Source organism: Octopus bimaculoides, chromosome 2 (genome assembly GCF_001194135.2).
Source record: "Octopus bimaculoides isolate UCB-OBI-ISO-001 chromosome 2, ASM119413v2, whole genome shotgun sequence".
Classification (NCBI taxonomy): Eukaryota; Metazoa; Mollusca; class Cephalopoda; order Octopoda; family Octopodidae; genus Octopus; species Octopus bimaculoides.
In genome coordinates this window covers 46,634,156-46,654,941 of record NC_068982.1, presented here as the reverse complement: position 1 = coordinate 46,654,941, position 20,786 = coordinate 46,634,156, and the positions used below count along the sequence as shown (strand labels likewise).

General features: G+C 35.4%; 1 protein-coding gene across 6 annotated transcripts in view; it reads left to right on the top strand.

Annotated features, from left to right (window-relative positions):
• Positions 1-20,786, top strand: part of LOC106875928 (tubulin polyglutamylase ttll6) — a 426,314-nt gene that overhangs the window by 391,354 nt on the left and 14,174 nt on the right. For 4 of the 6 annotated variants that reach the window (XM_014924247.2, XM_014924246.2, XM_014924242.2 and 1 more), the window contains 2 exons: positions 7,143-7,320; positions 12,569-12,619. In XM_014924247.2, coding sequence (XP_014779733.1) covers positions 7,143-7,320; positions 12,569-12,619 — 229 coding nt within the window. Of the gene's footprint in view, positions 1-7,142; positions 7,321-12,568; positions 12,620-14,958; positions 15,078-20,786 lie in introns of all 6 variants that reach the window. The other 2 variants (XM_014924245.2, XM_014924244.2) reach the window with 2 other exon arrangements.

The window sequence follows — 20,786 nt, the reverse complement described above, 5'->3', positions numbered from 1 at the left end:
ATGATTCGATTCCTGCAGTCTTCAAGGCACAAAAAAAAAAGGTTTAAAAAAAGACAAAACAAAAAAAAAAATGAGAAAGAATTCTAATATCAAAATTGTTTTTCATCAATTCTCTTAAAAATTTTACGAACACTTCTTGGTTCTAATATAAAAAAAAAATATTAATGAAAGAACACATCATGAAGCTTAAAGTGTTATGGTTCTATGAAACATTAATCAGCAAGCCTTTACTTTTTAGTTCGTTACAAATTCTGATAAAACCTTTTAATATGACTCATTTGCCACACTTTACATTGCACTTCATAATTCGTTGTATAATGTTTTTTCCTCGGAGCTGAAGTCAATAGGTTTCTTTTTAATCATTCCATACCAGTGACCTTTTTTCCATAATATTGCTTTTAGGTGAACTGTCGAAATGAAATACAACCGCTTTGATATACTACATCTAGCCCTCCTCTTACGCAGAGTTGATAGATCCTCAGGTGTACTTGACTGTAAAAGGACTCGTTGTCATCATCATTGTCATTGTCATCATCATCATCATCACTGCCATCATCATCATCTCCATCATCATCATCACTGTCATCATCATCATCACAGCCATCATCATCACTGTCATCATCATCATCACTGCCATCATCATCACCACCACCATCATTGTTGTTGTCGTCATCATCATCATCATCATCATCATCATCACTATCATGATCACCATCACCATCATCATCATCATCATCATTGTGCTCATCATCATCATCATCATCATCATCATCATCATGGTTTTAAGTCTTCCATGCCAGTATGGCTTCAATGGAGTGTTTGAGGCATATTTCCTACAGCTGGATGATGCCTTTCCTGTCACCAAACCCCAATTTATGTCCAAGCAAGGTAATATTTCCCCCGTGGCCACACGTTTTTCTCCAAATGCTGGAAATGAGTGGCATTCATTTACAGCAATCACATGATGTCATGCTAAAAACACATAAACATTCACACACATTCATGCACACATACATGCATTCATATATATATATATCATCAACATCATCTTTTAATGTCTGTTCTCCATGCTGGCATGGGTTGGTCAGTTTGACAAGTGTTGACCAGTTAGAGAGCTGCCCAAGCTCCATTTGTCTGTTTTGGCACGGTATCTATGACCAGATGCCCTCTCTAACACCAACCACTTTACAGAGTGTACTGGACGCTTTTATATGGCACCAGTCCCCACCAGACCCCAAAACTAGAATCTCTCAGCTGAGAAAAGGATGTAGAAGACATGCATGGATGCATGTGTGTGTGTATGTATATATATGTATATGTATATATGTGTGTGTGTGTGTGTATATATATGTATGTATGCATATGTGCACATGTATATGTACGTGTGTGCGTGTGTACATATGTCATTACACCTTCTTTCCTCCTCTCTGATTCCTACCTATCACACTAATCTATCACATATGCCTATTTATAGAAATTTGACATCCTTGTATTCTTCCCTCCACTTTAAATTTTACTACTAAAACTACTACTCACTTTGGTATCACCCCACCCATACTCTCAGAGTGGCCAGCATTAGGAAGGGCATCTAGCTGTAGAAACCATGTCAAATTAGACGGGAGTCTGGTGCAGCCTTCCTGTTTACCAGCCCTGGTCAAACCATCCAACCCATGCCAGCATGGACAATGGATGTGAAATGATAATGATAATGAACGTTGGTGGCATGGAGAGGGGAGGCTGGTATGCATGGGCGACTGTTGGTTTTCCATAAACAACCTTGTCTGGACTTGTGCTTTGAAGGGTGCAATCCCTTGGTCATTCATGACTGAAGGGGGGGTTACCCTTACCCCACTGAAAGGCCAGAAGCTGTGATTTTCATCCAGGAAAACTCCCTTTATAGATGCATTGTATTAAAAAACACTATACACTTCAAAGCTAAGCAGAACAAAATCACCCCAGAAGTGACCATGAGAGTAACATACATGTATTTCACTGTTGTTGCAGCTTCTCAGTGTCATCCATTTGTTCTGTCTTAGTGCAAAAGACAAACTGAATGCATAAGAAAGTATGTGTAAGAAACAAAATACTCCATCGTGCTGAGATGTTGGTACTTAATATAAAAGGCATGAGGAAACTGGAGAGAAATGTTGTGAGCTGAGTGATGAAGCTGCTGTAAAACTGAACTGTGGATTATATCTTTTATCCTTTACTTGTTTCTGTCATTAGAATGCGGCCATGCTGGGGCACTGCCTTGAAAAAGTTTTAGTTGAATGAATTGACCTCAGCATTTTTTTTTTTTAAGCTTGATACTTATTATATCATCTATTTGCTGAACCATTAAGTTACAGAGATGTAAACACACCAACACTAGTTGTCAAGTGGTAGCGGTGGGACAAACACAGACAGAAACATACGCACACACATATATGACGGGATTCTTTCAGTTTCCATCTATTGAATCCACTCACAAGGCTTTGATCAGCCTAAGGATATAGGAGAAGACACTTACCCAAGGTGCCATACAATGGGACTGAACCTGAAACCATGTGGTTGGGGGAGTAAACTTCTTACCACTCATAGCACAAACCAAAATAAAACCCTGAAGAAGTAAAATGAAACACTTGAAAAAATGAGAAATTTTCGATTTAAACAAGAACTCTTTTACTGGAATCTAATCATTCATTGTTTTCAGATTTAAAACCAAAAACTGAACAAAAAAATGGAAAACTATTTTTGTTTATTCACATTAATTATTGAATGATCAATGCTTCTGATATATTTAGCATGTTTTCTTTTTCATCTTTTTAATCTTACTGCCAACAAGATTTTTCAATAATGCAGTTCTTCAATTTATAGCAGTAGTTTCTAATTTTTTGTTACTCAGCTCCCCCTTTTTCATTGAATGGCCTTTTACAAATGTCTCTCATAATACTTTGCCAAAAAAAAAAAAACATTCATAAAAAATAAGAGCAGATTCTGTATGCACAATTGAGGAAGTTTTATTGTTGATTGGTGGTCTGTTGCTGCAGTATTTGTCCTTAGATAACACCTCTTGCAGATGTGCTGTGTTAAAAATACAGTAAATATTGGAGAGGTAACATCTATCCCCATTTAAACATGGATGTTCTGTTGGAACAAACTATACTGTAGTAGATACCATGAGAGGAACTCTCATATTAGAAACTCTCATAAGGCGGCAAGCTGGCAGAAACATTAGCATGCCGGGCGGAATACTTAGCGGTATTTTGTCTGCTGTTACATTCTGAGTTAAAATTCCACCGAGGTCGACTTTGCCTTTCGTCCTTTCAGGATTGATAAATTAAGTACCAGTTACGCACTGGGGTCGATGTAATCGACTTAATTCCTTTGTCTGTCCTTGTTTGTCCCCTCTGTGTTTAGTCCCTTGTGGGCAATAAAGAAATAAAAAATTCTCATATTAGCTTTTAGTGCAAAATGTACTTTTGCTTATATCCCCAGTGGGGAGATAAATCCCCACCACCTCCAGTGCTGAGACCACCAGATCATTTGATTTCAATCTTCCTTGGTCTTGTCAATGATGGACACTTAAATGCTTGAGATAGCAGTAACTCATCTCCTTACCAGCGATATATAGAATAAGAATGCCAGAACTAGTGATGGTATCACAATTAGCCATTGAGTTTGTTAAAATATATCTATTAGTGACAGAGGCAGTATTTATACCGAGAGATAATATTATCCCCACTTAAACATGGATGTTCTGTTGGAACAAACTATACTGTGGTAGATAACATGAGAGAAACTCTCATATTGGTCTTTGGTGTAAAATGCACTCTTGTTTATATTGCAACACCAGTGATTGTTCTGGCACTGATATTCTATATATCGCTGGCTGAGAGATGAATTGCTGTATATGTGGACATACATGGATATCTCTGATTGAGCAGATTTATAACCATCCCATCTTCTTGTAGACATAACTAGTCATAACCGGTCATAACTAGTCTGTAGTCATCTAATGGTAACATAAACAGAAATAAAGAAAAGTCAAAATCAATAACATCAATATCAGTATCAAAAATTGAAATAACATTGCAGTTACAAAACAAACTATAAAACATCAAATGCTTAGATCACCATCTAAGCATTTGTGAGTAAAATGGAAACTTATTTTATTAGCATTTTCTAAATTGGTTTATAAGATTAGAAGTTGAACATATCCAGTGCTCTTTGTTTTTCTTGTTTGGCATTAGATCAGTTCTGATTGAGCAGATTTATAACCATCCATTCTTCTTGTAGACATAACCATCAAGACTAGTTACAACCACTCATAACCAGTCTGTCTTTTTGGCTAACATACCCAGCAGAAATCAGTCATAAGCATCCTATCTTTTTGTGACATGTAAGCATATGACCAGTCATAACCATCATGTTGTTTTGCCCAACTTAGTGAATCTGAACCTTTATTATTCAGTACATGCTTTATTTTTGAAGATTGTACTGCATGATTTGAAGAAGTACTGACTCTCACCCCATTAATTTGCCCTATGTACTATGTAATCAGTTTAGCAGAGTTTATAAGATTGTCAATTTTTGAGCTGGAAAGAAAGATTATTGTCGATTTGTTGAAATATCTGGGCTTTTTTTAGGGGTGTTTTTTGTTCTTTTTTTTTGTGATTTGTTGTAGAGTAGTGGTTCTTGACCATTTTATTTTTTTACCTATGGTCACTTAGATTACTATTTTACTCTACCGGATCTCCATAGCCATTCCATGTTTAAAAACCAGTTTTATAGAAACTTCTTTCAAAATTCCTATTTTGTTATTTGCTCATGCACTTGTATAGGTTGAACTATGTAAAATGTTAGGGAAAGAAATGTAGCAGTTTTAATACATACATTTAAATCAAATCTTTTTCATGGGTCCTCAAAATACTATTGTGAATCCCCAATTTATTATTTTACTAGCATGAATCCCCAGGGGTCATATGGATCCAAGTTGAAAACCTCTGTTGTAGAGGAAGAAGTTGTACACATTTGCAGGCTCTCTGATGCTGGTGAGATTTATGTAGTTGAAGTCTTTTTCTTAAACAGGAAAACATATGAGCAGACTGTTATTCTACAGGATCGAAATTCTTGTGAGAAAGGAGAGGGTAAAACACAGAGCTGAGGGTTGAAGGATGGATGATGACAATATAGATGATGTTGAGGAAGAGAGAGACAAGTAGGTTGGGAAGGCTTGAGTAGGAGTAATTCAAGATCAACCAGCTCTGAGAAGCAAAGGCCATTGTAGTAGCAATAGAGAAGTCATAGTGAGGACATAATGCATCTGTAGGCCTGAAGTTGAGAATGTCAGTGACTGACCTTATGCCACTCAGTTGGATTGCCTTTTTTTTTTTTTGGTTGCTGTAGACTAGGATGTCTGTAAGTGTAGCAGCAGTACCATTTCTGGCGTGGGAGTAGTAAACCTTTGTTATCCAATAGAGCTTTAAAATAGAGATAAAAGATTTAGGCCTTTACACACATTAAATATGATTGTAAAACGTCAATGTTATAAACAATTTTATTATTCACACAGGGAAAATTCTATAGAACTTGTTATTCAATGGGTCTGCAACTCTCCTTGATTTTCTCTCTGAGAAACCATTTCATTTGCTTTCCATTTCAATGAATTCCATCCACAGAAAATTATGAACCTTTAAACTCACAGATACTTTATCTTCTTCCTTGTAAGCAGTGTGCTTACAACAAAATATCCATTCGGTTAAAATTTCTCATGCATAACTTTGATAATAATGGATTCTTGAAACACACAGATTATCTGATCTCATATTAAAATTACAGACTCTTTTCAAAGTAAGTACTGCATAAACATCACAAAATAACTTCCTGTGTTGTTGTTTAGCCCTAGGTTATCTATCATTGCACATACTTACCATACTTAAAATCAAAGCAAAGGCATTCCAGCTATGACCATCTTGTAATTTTAAGAATACTAGGAGTACATTATCTAATGTGTTTTTCTATTTTCTTTTTTGAATGATGGCACACTTTGATGTAAATTTGGTTACTATTTCCAGCAGACCACATAGAGCTTTCTTAACCAATTGATGTGTTTTGCAGAGTTTTGATGTTATTGTCAACAGGACACTGTGTGCTGCACAAATTTATATAATTTTATTAACTATATTTTTTTTTCTGATGCATTGTTAGTTTCTATTTCCTCTTTAATATATAGATATATCTTCTCAGTCAATGTTCTCTGCTTTGGTATTGAGATCTCATGAATAAGATAGCTCAATACAATCTGTCAATCATATGATTGGATCATTGAGAATTTCTTCAATCTTTTTGCACTAACACCTCTAGCTTTTAGCTTAGTGTTTTGACCTCCTCATGCATACTCTACACTAGTTACTGGTTTTATTTAAGTTGCCTGTGTTAAACCTTAAAGATTAAAATCGTCGTCGTGCATTTTTAAATATGTTCTTAAGACTAACCCTTTAGCATTCAGATTACTTTGTCAAATGTAATGATTATTTATTCACATTATTTTGAATTATTTATGCGCATTTTCTCATATTTTTGAGATTTCAGTGATTGTTTATTTTTAGAATGACATTGTAGGGTAGGTATGAGATGCTGGATCTAGTTGGTTTGAATATAAAGCAGGTAAGATATTTGGGTTGGATATGGTTGGTTTAAATACTAATGGTTTAAAGTTACTTTCAGTTTTTCCATTGCCACACACACACATCTGAAACTAAGGAATATACGATGGGGTGCTGAAAAGTTTCTCGCTTTGAGTATAAGAAAATACAGGAGGATCAGTTCATTATGATATTATTCAACATATTCCCCTCTCATATCCACACACTTATTGCAGCGGTCCTTCACTTTTTCTAAGCCCTGTAAAAAAACTTGAAAGGTTTGACCTCCAACCAGGCCTTTTATGATACCCTTAAAGCCAGGGATTTTTCAGCACCTCCTTGTACACAAACTTTTCTCCTTAGTATCATACTTCTGCAATAGTTAATTCTGTGCGCTGCCCTTCATCAGCAAAAGTTTAATAAAGAAAATTCAGGTATAAAAGAAAAATTATAAAGTATGTTTTTCTTCTAGAATGTACAATCTATTTAATTCTAATTCACAATTTATTATTTCAGGGTGGGAACAAGAGAGTACCAGCAACGTATAACCAACTACCTCGTGGTTATTCCACAGAAAACGCTGACCTGCCATCAACCTTTGTTGTTAAGGAATCTGGAAAACAATTTCAGTATGCAAATCGTCAGCTTGAATCCTATTTCCATCCCACTTTCTCCAAACCTTCAACTAATAAAGGTTTGAATCTCTTTGGTCATTTATCAACTACTTTTAAATGTAAGACAATGATGGGGGCCTCTTCACACTTGTTAGATCTTCAGGAAATATCAACCAAATATCCCTCAAATAACATATTACTAGCTAAGAAAATTGAAGGACACAGATATTGTAATCCTAGATACAGTGTAACATTAGGACAATATTATCTATTGTATCCTTAAAAAATATAATAAGATAAAGATTGAATAGTCACAATGGAAATTACTTTGATCATAGGCTTATAAAAGGAAGACTGACCTTGGACTAAACAATAACAACTTCCTTGAATGAACTGTTAAATCAATAGTGTATATTTGTTAATCATTGTTAATCAATGAGGTTTCATATCTTTGAATGACTTTGTAGTTACTCTTCTACTTATATACAAGATGTTATGTGAAATTATGTATTTCATATATATGTTACATATGGGTATGGCTGTGTGGAAAGAAGTTTGCTTCTCAACCACATGGTTCTGGGCTCAGTCCCACTATGTGGCACCTTGGGCAAGTGTCTTCTGCTATAACCTTGGGCTAACCAATGCTTTGCGAGTGGATTTGACAGATGGAAACTGAAAGAAACCTGTCATGTGTGTGTGTCTTTGTGTTTTTGTCTTCACCACTGCTTGTCAACCAGTGTCGGTGTGTTTATATCCTCATAACTTAGTGATCCAGAAAAGAAGCCAATAGAATAAGTATTGGGGTCAGTTCGTTTGACTAAAATTCATCAAGGTAGTGCCCCAGCATAGCAGTATCTCTTGGGAATGTACAAAGTGATTCCGGTACGTCTACCACACATGAAAAACATCACAGAAATTCTCTTCTTGAAGGTCATCCAATACTGCATGCAATTCCATTTGAATGTCATCTACCATTTACAGTAGCAGCATCCCTTCTGCTTCAGTTTCATCATAGGCAAAAAAGATGAAGCTCAAGATACACATCAAGGTAGTACTGCTCATCATCGAGTTTCAAGAGCCGGAAGATCAACTTCATAAGAATATGAATTCAGGTTTTCCATGAGAATCTCTTGTCAGACTCCATAAACTGTATGTGCTGTGGATGTATTGATTAACAGAAATATTTGGGCAACTGATAACCATTGGTAACCAGCTAATCAAATCAGTCTACAAATATGTTTCAGGTTCTTGAGATCTCCTTGCATGAGGTTGTTTAACAGTGTGTAAGGACAACTCTGTGATTTTTATGATGGCTGATAAAGTAAAGCAAAGCACCCCATATAACCCCTCATAACTTTTTTATTTTCTGGAATTTTCAGAATATGTTTGTGAATTTGTGTTCTACACACGTAAATTCATATGATTATGCAAACAGAAAAAAAATTTCTGCGATCTAAGAGTGATTTGGCTATTATTTTAAGCACATCTCATACCACCTGATACCTTCCTCTTTCTTTGTCACTCTGAGATGTATTGATGTTTATCAATATTTTTCTCCCCATAAACACATTTTAATGGAATAATGATGCACCCAAGGGTTGTCTAGTGCTGGGATTTTAGCAGAAATTTCAAACCATCTGCATCTTAAACTTTGATTAAAAAAAAAAAAATTTAAGTCTGTAAACTTTTAGGATTTATGGGGGATTTATTCATAATCATATGAATTCCAAAAGATAAACAAGTTATCAGGGGTTTTATGAGGTGCTTAAATCTGAATGCTGCCCACAAAGTTACAACCAATACTCTTGGAATGGTTTATCAGATTTTTGATAAGAATTCTTTTAACTTTGAATCTATTAACTTTAACTGCTTTTGTTGTTGTAGTTGTTTAACTCCAGGACATTACTGATTGAGTAAACCTATGATCTTAAGTGTTCCAACCATTCCCATGCTATTTTAATCTGGAATTGTATACTTTTGACTACATTATAAAATGTTATTTATGAAGATAGTATAGTTTGAGGGAAATTAGGGTGTTATTTCTATGAAGTTAAATGATCATGTAGAGGCTCCCTTATCTCAACTTGTTTTTGTTTTATTTGTTTGGTGGTGGTGTTGGTAGTGGTGACAGTGTTGCTGCTGCTGCTGACACTGGTGCTGGTGGTGGTTCTAACAAATTGAACTCACAACAGTCCCAACAAATTCAGAGATATCAACAACAAAAAAAAGAAACCCAAAGTTAATTAGCCTGAATAGAAGGAACAATACCTACAACCCTTCTGTAGGCCCTAATAATACGGCTGAGGTCAATACAATTACTTTTCAGTTTGAAATTCTACTGGCTGATACCTGTAGGGAGATTGTCTGGGATGGTTGTGGTCAGGTAAAGAAAGGACTCTGAGAAGTGTTTAGTATAAACTGCATGGGTTAAGATACAGGTAGCTGGATGAAAGAATGAGAAGTGAGTGAACCTTGGTGGCATATTGGTCAACTGTTTAGAGAAGCAAAAGCCTTTGTCTGTCTTGGTGATGCATTGTTAAAGTGTTTGAAGGAACAAAAGTTGGTGCATATGGCAGTTATACCTGATGAACTTATTTTACAAGTTGCTTTTTGTCCAATCCATGCCAGCATGGAAGACGGATGTTAAATGACGATGACAACGCTGCTGCTGTTGTTGTTGTTGTTGTTTAACCCCAGTCATCCCTGACAGGAAAGACATGATGAGAGGCATTCTAACTATAACATTCCACCGTCTAGCTGTTTGCAGATGAAATTCATTAAAGACCCATACATAAAAATGGTTTAAGCCTTAAGATCAAAACAGCACTTAATTATAAGTAACACTGCACACTTATGAGTTACAATTCTTTATACCTGGTACATGTATAATATAAACAAATTTTGCAATTCTTTGAAAGTCTTAGCTGTGGAGATTGTAGTTAGTGTGAAAATATCCTATTATCTTTTTGCAATAAACAGGAAACACCATATCTTCCAGCATGCAAGATGACTTAGTATAAAGTGTAAACATTAAAAAACCTTCACTATCTTTCCAAATCCTGTTGCATTTTACATAGAAATTTTGGTCCTCCAAAAATATCTTGGTATATTAGTCAACCTATCTTTATTGGCTGTACACATTTCACTTTGAGAAATTCAACTTGTATGGTGGAAAATACAGTAACTGGAATTTTTCTGGTTACTTAAAAGAACAATAGAATGTTTCCACATCAGTTGTAATGTTCACAACTAAGGTTTTCAAATGAATAACTTCAGAGTTATCTACATTCTACATGTCTTAGGTGTTAAAATTTACATTGCATCCTGTGTAAATATATTCTAGTGATTGATTACTTTTCTCAATATATACGAGCCTCTTCTCACAGTTTGTTATGCACTTGTAACTCACTCTTGGTACTAAAAAAGTTTTGTCACATTTGCTCTAACATAACAGAAATTTCTGGCTAAAGAAAGACCTGTTTATTGTATACTTATGTGGTGTATGATATTTAATATAACATAATTTTAAGGATAGGCTCTATCATGCAGGTTTACTTTAGATGTAACACTGGATGAGGTTTAACACTGCTCCCCATTCAGTTCAAATGACTGGGGGAATTAATGCATGCTTATATGCATACATGTGAAGATGCATGGCTTAGTGGTCAGTGTGTTGATTGCAAGATTGTGATTTTGATTTCCAGATCAGCAGTGCCTTGTGTTTTTGAGCACTCTGCTGGTTATGACAATGAAGGTCCCAGTCGATCCAATTAATGGAACAGCCTGCTCTTGAAATTAACATGCAAGTGGCTGACCACTCCACAGACATGTGTATGTGTACCCGTAACGTAATCCTCAGAGAGATTCAGCGTGACACAGAGTGTGACAAGTCTGGCCCTTTGAAATACAGGTACAACTCATTTTTGCTAGCTGAGTAGACTGGAGCAATGTGAAATAATGTGTCTTGCTCAAGGACATAACACACTTTTATTCTTTTGTTCTTTTACTTGTTTCAGTCATTTGACTGCGGCCATGCTGGAGCACCACCTTAGTTGGACAAATCAGCTTCAGGACTTATTCTCTATAAGCCTAGTACTTATTCTATCGGTCTCTTTTACCTAACTGTTAAGTTATGGGGGATGTAAACACACCAGCATCGGTTGTCAAGTGATGGTAGGGGGACAAACACAGGCACACAAATACATACATACATACATACATACTCTTTTACTCTTTTACTTGTTTCATTCATTTGACTGCGGCCATGCTGGAGCATCGCCTTGAGTCAAGCAAATCGACCCCAGGACTTATTCTTTGTAAGCCTAGTACTTATTCTATCGGTTCTTTTGCCGAACCATTAAGTTACGGGGACGTAAACACACCAGCATCGGTTGTGAAGCGATGTTGGTGGGGACAAACACAGACACACAAACATATACACACACATACATATAAATATACATATATACGATGGGCTTCTTTCTGTTTCCATCTACCAAATCCACTCACAAGGCTTTGGTCAGCCCGAGGCTATAGTAGAAGACACTTGCCCAACGTGCCACGCAGTGGGACTGAACCTAGAACCATGTGGTTGGTAAGCAAGCTACTTACCACACAGCCACTCCTGCACCTATATATATATGTGTACGACAAACTTCTTCCAGTTTTACATCTACCAAATCCACTCACAAGGCTTTGGTCAGCAAGCTTCTTACCACACAGCTGTGGAATCAAATTCATGACCTTGTAATCATGATCCAAATGTCCTAACTACTAAGCCATGCAACTTCCTGAGTAAAACACTTTATTTTACATTGCACCAAGTCATTCAGCTGTAAATGGATAACCCTGCAATGAACTGGCTTTCTGTTCAGGGAGCGTGTTGTCCTGCCTACCTAACCTGCAGGGTGGTATCATTCGAAAGGTACAACAATGTGAGGAAGTGCATTGTGATCAGAGGTATATAACAGCATCCAGTTGTTTAGTCGATACAGTGATGCAGTGATATGCATATACATACAGCGTATTTGAAACTGTACATTAGACTTCGATGTTTTCCTAATATTAAAACCGAAGAAAAATAAAAACATGAAAATGAACCACTCCAACCACCCCTTATTCTTCATCATCATCATCATAATCATCGTCGTCGTCATCATTATCGACATCATCGTCATCAATGTCATCGTCCTCATCATTATCGTCATCAAGGAAACTGACTGAATGTATGTATGAATGAATGATTGGGTGAATCTTAAAGGCATTAACATGAAGTGGGCAAACACGAATTGTTTCTATCCTATATATTATTCCCTAACCTTTTTCCAGGCTTTGAAGAATGTGTACAAGGTCATGCCACAGTGCCAAATACCATATCAGGTAACAGCTCATAATTTCCTTTGTTTTGGAGCACTTGATCCAAGAACACTACTCCATTAATCTTTACCATTCTGCAGTTGTTTTTGTTTTTTGCTGTTGACATTGAAGTCATTTTCATTGTTGTATGGTATTCAGGTATTTCATGACTTTGGCTCTTTCTCGTGCTAAAACATATGTTTATTGTATTTTTTCTATTCTTTTTGATAACAGATTCTTTGTTTTTTATTATTGTTTTTTTTTTTCATTTTTTTTTTCCTGTTATAATTTCTGAGTAGTCTTTAAACTCCATAAAATGATATATTATTTCTCAGCTATCAACGTATACTATTGATCATATAATATGCATTATATTATATTATATTATATTACATTATATTATATTATATAATGTTAATAACGTAATGTCATTCATCCACAGATTATCTTTGCTTGGATGATATTAAATGATGAATATACATATGCACATACACTCATACATACACACGCGCATGTACACATTTGCTGTGTTGTTTCTCATCATTTCAACCCAGTTGTCTCTCACATTAAAATAATTACAATTATTATTATTGAATGCTGTTTTATTTGTTGTGTTATATAATTCAGTGATAACACAGAATAAATCATTAACTGAAATGTACTTAATGATATAAATACTGGCTATCATTAACTGATATTGCTGCCTAATATCAGTTTGTTTTAAGAGAGTAATGCTTTGTTTTCCATTGGAAGTGAATATGTATTTCAAATACAGAGTAATTAGGTTCGATTCGTATCTGACATTGGAAGTACCCTCTTGCTGATTCAGTGTAACGAAATATAACTGAAGATTTGAGGGAACATACATACATATATATAGTCTGGGTCGTGGAGGCGCAATGGCCCAGTGGTTAGGGCAGCGGACTCGTGGTCATAGGATCACGGTTTCGATTCCCAGACCGGGTGTTGTGAGTGTTTATTGAGCGAAAACACCTAAAGCTCCACAAGGCTCCGGCAGGGGATGGTGGCAAACCCTGCTGTACTCTTTCACCACAACTTTCTCTCACTCTTACTTCCTGTTTCTGTTGTGTCTGTAATTCAAAGGGTCAGCCTTGTCACACTGTGTCACGCTCAATATCCCCGAGAACTACGTTAACGGTACACGTGTCTGTGGAGTGCTCAGCCACTTGCACGTTAATTTCACGAGCAGGCTGTTCCATTGATCAGAGCAACTGGAACCCTCGACGTCGTAAGCGACGGAGTGCCAACAACAACAATAGTCTGGGCCAAAAGTCACGCATCAAAACATTTGACATTACAGCATTGTTGTTGTTGTCTTAAAGGTGGCAGCAAATTGGCAGAATTGTCAGTAGGCCGGGTGAAATTCTTAGCAGTATTCCGTCTGTCGCAGTGTTCTGAGTTCAAATTCTAAAGAGGTCAGTTTTGCCTTTCATCCTTTCGGGGTCGATAAATTAAGTACCAGTGAAACACTGGGATCGATGTAATCGACTTATCCCCTCCCCCAAAAATGACTGCCCTTGTGGAAAAATTTGAAACCTTAGCGAAGGTGGAGGTATTGTTTTCAGTCATGTTTGTTTGTTTGTTTGTTTGTCTGTGAACAAGATATCTCAAGAACCACTAGATGGATTCAAATGAAACTGTCAGGGATGTCTGGCCTCATGTCTAGCACAAACTGATTAGATTTTGGGATTGATCTGGTACCAAACAAGGATTCTAGATAATTTTTCGGGTATTTTTACTTTATGTTTAAGAGTGGTCAGGTTAATTTTTAGTATTCTCGTTTGTGAGTGCAGTCAAGTTTATTTCAGATATTCTCTTTTTAAAAATCATCTCTGGCTAATCGTTGAGAGGATGTTGGTGTTGCTTTGGAGGAGTTTTGTGCTCTCTGATTGTTCTTGTTATTATTAATATTATTGTTATTATTATTACCTCCACCTTAGCATAGATGGAGATATTGTTTTCAGTTGTGTTTGTTTGTTTGTTTGTTTGGCCTCATGACTGGCATGAACTGATTAAATTTTGGGATTGATTCAGTACCTGACAAGGATTCTGGATTATTTGTTATATTGACTTTCAAGTCTTTCTCAATTATCTTCCTTTAGGTTGTTTCTGAAGTCTTATTTTCATTACTCTATTATTAATTTTATTCGCATCTCTATCTTAGTTGAAACTGATGGATAAAGAAATCAAGCTACATAAACAAATGGCAACAAAACCGTTCAGAAATTAATTAAGACTAACATATTTTTATAATATACATATTATGTATTATATGTACATATTAACACTTTTCAGTATACTTACATATATACATATATCTATCCATCGATCTAAAACAACAGGAATACAAAAGGAAGGCTGGAATTTAAAAGAAGAGGAAACCAAAAGGTCTCATACTATTCATTTAAAAATTCCTGAGTAGAACTTATTGTTACCTCTGCCTTTGAAACTATTTTGAATGGTGAGTTTGTTAACTTTAGCTTGTATTAGATAAGGATACATTATTAATTACTGTTACTAAATTTTCTACAGCCACCTTCACATTCTATGACTAACATTGGGATCGATCAGGTACTGGACAAAGATTCTGGATTATTTTCTGGGTTTTTTTACTTAATTTTTGAGAGCGGTCAGGTTCATTTTTAGTATTCTCATTTGTGAGTGCAGTTGAGTTTATTTCAAATATTCTCATTTTCAAAATCATATCTGGCTAATCGTTGAGAAGATGTTGGTGTTGCCTTGGTGGAGGTTTACCCTCTCTGAGTGCCCGAGTTGTTATTATTATTAAGGCAGCAAGCTGGCAAAATTGTTAGCACACCGGGTAAAATGTTTAGCGATATTTCATGTCTTTATGTTCTGCGTTCAAATTCTGCTGAGGTTGACTTTGCCTTTCATCCTTTTGGGGGTCGATAAATTAAGTACCAGTGAAACACTGAGGTCGATGTGATTCGTCTCTTCCCTCTAATTTTCTGGCCTTGCGCCTTTAGTAGAAAGTATTATGATCATTATTAATATTGTTATTATTATTATTATTATTATTATTATTATCTCTTTATCACAGATTTTCTTGGAGCTCCTGGAGTCTTGCATGCATAGAGGGCTACTACTTGTAGCCTACGGTACCATGCTATTTGTTCTTTTTAGCTATCTAATACTTTCCTGATTATTCTGGCTGTGCCAAGGAGACAGACCTTTTCAAACAGTTCTACTGGGCACTGTATTTCTATTCCCTTTATATTCCTCTTGATGCCTTCTGATACTGTTCCCAAGGGCCCAACAATAATTGGCACTATCTTCACCTTCTTCATTTTCCATATCCAGACTATTTTGTACTTAAGGAGGTTGTATATATCTATCTTTTTGTCTTCCTTCTTCACTATTTGTGGGTCAAAGGGGCATGCAACATCAATTATATAGCATATGTGGTGCACCTTGTCCACCACCACATTTTTATTGTTATTATTATTATTATTATTATTATTATTATTATTATTATTATTATTATTATTTGCTTTGAATCTGCATGTTTGTCACAATCATTTGCTGAGACATACCCAAAGGAAAAGAGATGTTACAGTATGACTGAAAGCTTGGGGAGGGGAAGTGGCAGGGGCAGTAGTGAAATATTTTCATGTAATGCAACACAGATATTTAAATTGGTAGAGTTTTTATAAATATGTGGGCAGTAATTAATTGTTAGCTCAATCTTTTGGATTTCTCTGAGACAGTTCTCCTGGGATATTATCTAGATGTTTCTGACTTCCCTTTCTTATCATACCTAGGGCACCCACAATAACAGGAACAGTTCTCGTTTTAAGATGCCACATTTTTTGTATTTCATTTTCCAGGTCCTTATATTTACTCAATTTGTCAAATTTCTTTATAAATATATTTTTATCAGTGGGAACACTTACATCTGTTAGTCAACAAGTATTTTATTCCATATCTTTAATGACTATGTCTAGTTGATTAGCCTGGATCATGCAGTCAGTATTGACTGGAAAATCACAGAGAATAGTGTCATTTTTACCTTCATCGACTGGTTCAGTATTATGTTCATACCAGTAAGCAGGAGTTCTGATTTTGTAGCATTTACAAATTTTCCAATGTAAATACTGTCCTACCTTATCATAGTGATTTTTGTACTTGTTTGGTGTCAGCAAAGAACATCCCAAGACATGATGGCCTATTGTTTCATCAAATGTGTTGCAGAATCTGCATTTAAGGTCAGAACTGTTTTGAAGAACCATAGCCTGGTAGTTTTTGGCAAGCAAGCTTTCATCTTGTGCTGCTAATATGAAACTGAAGGTTTCTGATTTCAGTCCTGAGCTTCTCAGCCACTGATGGGTTGTTGCTTCATCTACATCAGCATTTAGGCTTCAAAGTATAAACTGTCCATGCAGAGGCTTCAGGCTTTATTATTATTACTACTACTACTACTACTACTATTATTATTATTATTACTATTATTATTATTATTGTAAAAGACTCTCAAATAGTTCTTAATTACCAGTTATTCTTTACTTGAAAGCAGGCAACAACAAATCACCAAAGGTTTCAAGTAGTGCCTTCTCCTGTGATTATTATTATTATTATTATTATTATTATTATTATTATTATTATTATTATTATTATTATTAATTTATTTATTTATCTTGTTCATCATGTACAAATATGTGTGTATTCTTCATCATTTTATTCATTTTATTCAATTTTAGAAATATTGAAGCATGTCTTTGACAATTCCGGAGTGTATTGAACCTAATTTGTGCATGACTTTTAGCCTACATTGTATGTATATAGATATACATACATACACACACACACACACACACACACACACACATATATATATATACACACACACACACACATATATATATGTATATATATATATATATATATATATATATATATACACACACACATATACACACATACAGAGAGATAGATATACATATATACATATACATACATGCATGCATGCATACATACATACATACATACATACATACATACATACATACATACATACATACATACGTACATACATATAATACATATATATATAATTAGTTATTTACACAAACCTTATTTATATATTTAGGTTTAGGAACCATCACTCAGCTTTTTGAAAGCTACTGTTTCATTCTGCATCCCTTTAGTCTTTGAAATATTAATTGCATATTGATGTCTCTGTTTGATCTCAGAGAAAGCCAGTAGCAATTTTAGCATCAGGTGTTGCTTCTAAATTGGCCGCACTTGTGTTAAAGGCTAGTAAACTGAAATATTTTTGGTTAACTTAGAAGATAAGTTTTATGATGCTTGATTTTAATATTGTTGCATAGGAATTGTTGTTTCCACTAAAGGCTTTCTAATCATAAAAACCGCATTTTGTTTTGCTTTCATTTGCACCACTGAAGTATGTGTGTTTAATAGTAAATTCATTGATGAAATAACTTGCAAATAATGAATTTATTACAAACGCCTTTGAGCAATTAGTACGCTATCAGTTGTAGCCAAACCGAATTATGATCAAATGCATGTAATATAAATGATAACAGCGATGATAATAATTCAAAGTGAAGAACTTGTATGATGGAATTCTACAAACTCTTCTCTGGTTACCGAATCCCTCTTACTGTCAACTAGATAAACAGCAATATATGGTTACAAATAATGTAAGATCAATGACCAACAATGCAATACTAAATAACACTGCAGTCAATTCTGAATGGCGAATAACATATCACAAGTTCAATACAAGTTGTATAAAGATAATGATGTGGAGGTGAAAGAAAAGATGGATAAATAGGAATTGTGGCAGCAATTATCTTGGGAATAAGAAATCAGTTAAGAGACAGAGGATGTAAATTACTGAATAGTAAATTTGTCTTTCATGCTTTTAAATATCTCTGATACCTGCGATGTGAAGAATTTTATTCTATGGAAAACCGTGTTGCTAAAATCACCTACAGACGTGCATGCATACATGTGAGGGTTGGGTGAAAAGTTCATAAGCTGACAAAGATACTCTCATGGAATATAACCAAATGAGATTTGTTTTTCAACATTGTCCTCCTTGTGGTCCACACAGTTCTTCCATGTGTTGTAGTGCTTGGATCCCATTGGTGAAGAAACTTTCATCCTGTTGGTTAAAAAAGTCACCAACAACAGATATGACATCATCATTACTGCAATATTGGCTCCCAGCCAAGTGTTTTTTTTTATGTTAGGGAGCAGATGATAGTTAGATGGAACCAAATCAGGAGAATAGGAAGGCTGTTTAACCAGTTCAAAGACAGACTCATATGCAGTAGCCATTGAAACCAAGAACTTGTGTGCTGGTGTATTGGCCTGATGAAACAAGACCCCTTTTGTCAGTTTCCCTGGGCATTTAGTCTTGATAACATTTCATAACCGCTTCAGCAAGTTGGCATAGTTTTCTCCATTGATGGTGTGGTCCTTTTGAAGATAGTCAATAAACACAATGCCTTTTGCATCCCAAAAATCTGAGCCATCACCTTCCCTGCAGATGAAACAACCTTGGCCTTCTTTGGAGCTGGTGAAGAGGGTGTTTCAACTGCATGGATCATTTCTTTGTCTCTGGCTCAAAGTGATGAACCAAACATTCATCCTGGGTTAGGGAGCATTCAAGGAAACCAGCTAGATGTGACTCAAACGATGTCAGATTTTCCCATGATGTGATCAGTTTGGTGCACATTTGATCAAGTGTCAGAAGATGTGACACCCAGTAAGCAGAAACCGTTGTCATTCCAAATTCATTGTACAGAATATTCTCAACCCCCTCACAGCATATGTTAATAGCATTGACCATTTGATTTATTGTCAATCAGCTGTCATCCATCAGCATGTGAACACAATGTTTTCTTCAGTGGTGGCAGTTGCAGGATGTCCAGGCCTTAGTTCATCTTCAAGCCTCTCCATTTCTCTCCTAAGTTCAGTTGCCCACTTTTGCACTTTTGATAAAGCAGGAGCATCATCCCCTAATGTAGCAACCATGTCGGCATGAATGTCCTTGGGGGGTTAAACCAATTTTCTATCAGTATTTGATAATGCAATGATGCTGAAATTTGTCCATTTTCAACAAAAGTTGCTACTAGTTACTTTTGAAGTCTTCTTTGAAGAGTCAGAGGTTAATTTATCTGGAAAGAAATAATGCAGTTATTCATATGAAGGGTTGAAATTAATGCATATAATATTTCACAGCTCTAGCATCACTCCTTCATAGTCAGCCTATGAACTTTGTCAGTCCACCCCTTACACACATACACACACACAAAGATGCAAACAAAATATATATGTATGTGTGAAGTTTGACTGGTGACTGCTGTTGCTGCTGCTGCCATCTGCAGTTGTTTTCAGCATTAGAGGCAGAGAGAAAGATGACTTGCTAAGAAATATAAAAGGGGGAGAAATTTCCCTTGAGGGGAGAGAACTGCTGAGATTTTTTTTTTTTTTTATATATATACTTATTTTATTATGTGAGTGGATATTAGTATATAATTCATTCTGTTTTTTTTTTTTTTTTGACTGTCGTAGTAGCTGCAAGTAGATGCAGATAAATTTATTTCACTCTGATTTTGAGCTTGTCAATGCACCACAACTTGGGATAAAACTACATGCTATATAAATGATCGACTTTCTTTTCTTTATAGTGGAGAAAAGAGGTAATACAATATATAGCTCTCTGTGTATTGTACTTAACATGAATACATCATGAAAGGCAAATTTACAGTAGTATTTATCCAAAGATAATATCTCTATAAATGTGATGTGCTCAAAAACACAATATGTATATATATATATATATATAGATATACTATATATAAAACAGAGATGTGTGTGTAATCGCTTATCACGTGAAAACGGCTTCACTATTTACTTCCATACTTGTGATGCAGGAATAATTTGACCTCGGATAAATCTTAGACTCTTCTTTTGATTTTTTTATTAAGATAAATAATATTGCTTTATATTTAAGATTCACTTCTTTAAAAATGTTCCTCAATGTCAACTTCCGGTAGCCATAGTTATTTCTTCACTTTAACTTCAATCGTTACTGTTCACACTAAAAGTTTACTCACATTTACTGATGTAAGTAATTTCATCATTTACTAACAGAAGTACGGTTTTGTGTTTTCCTGTT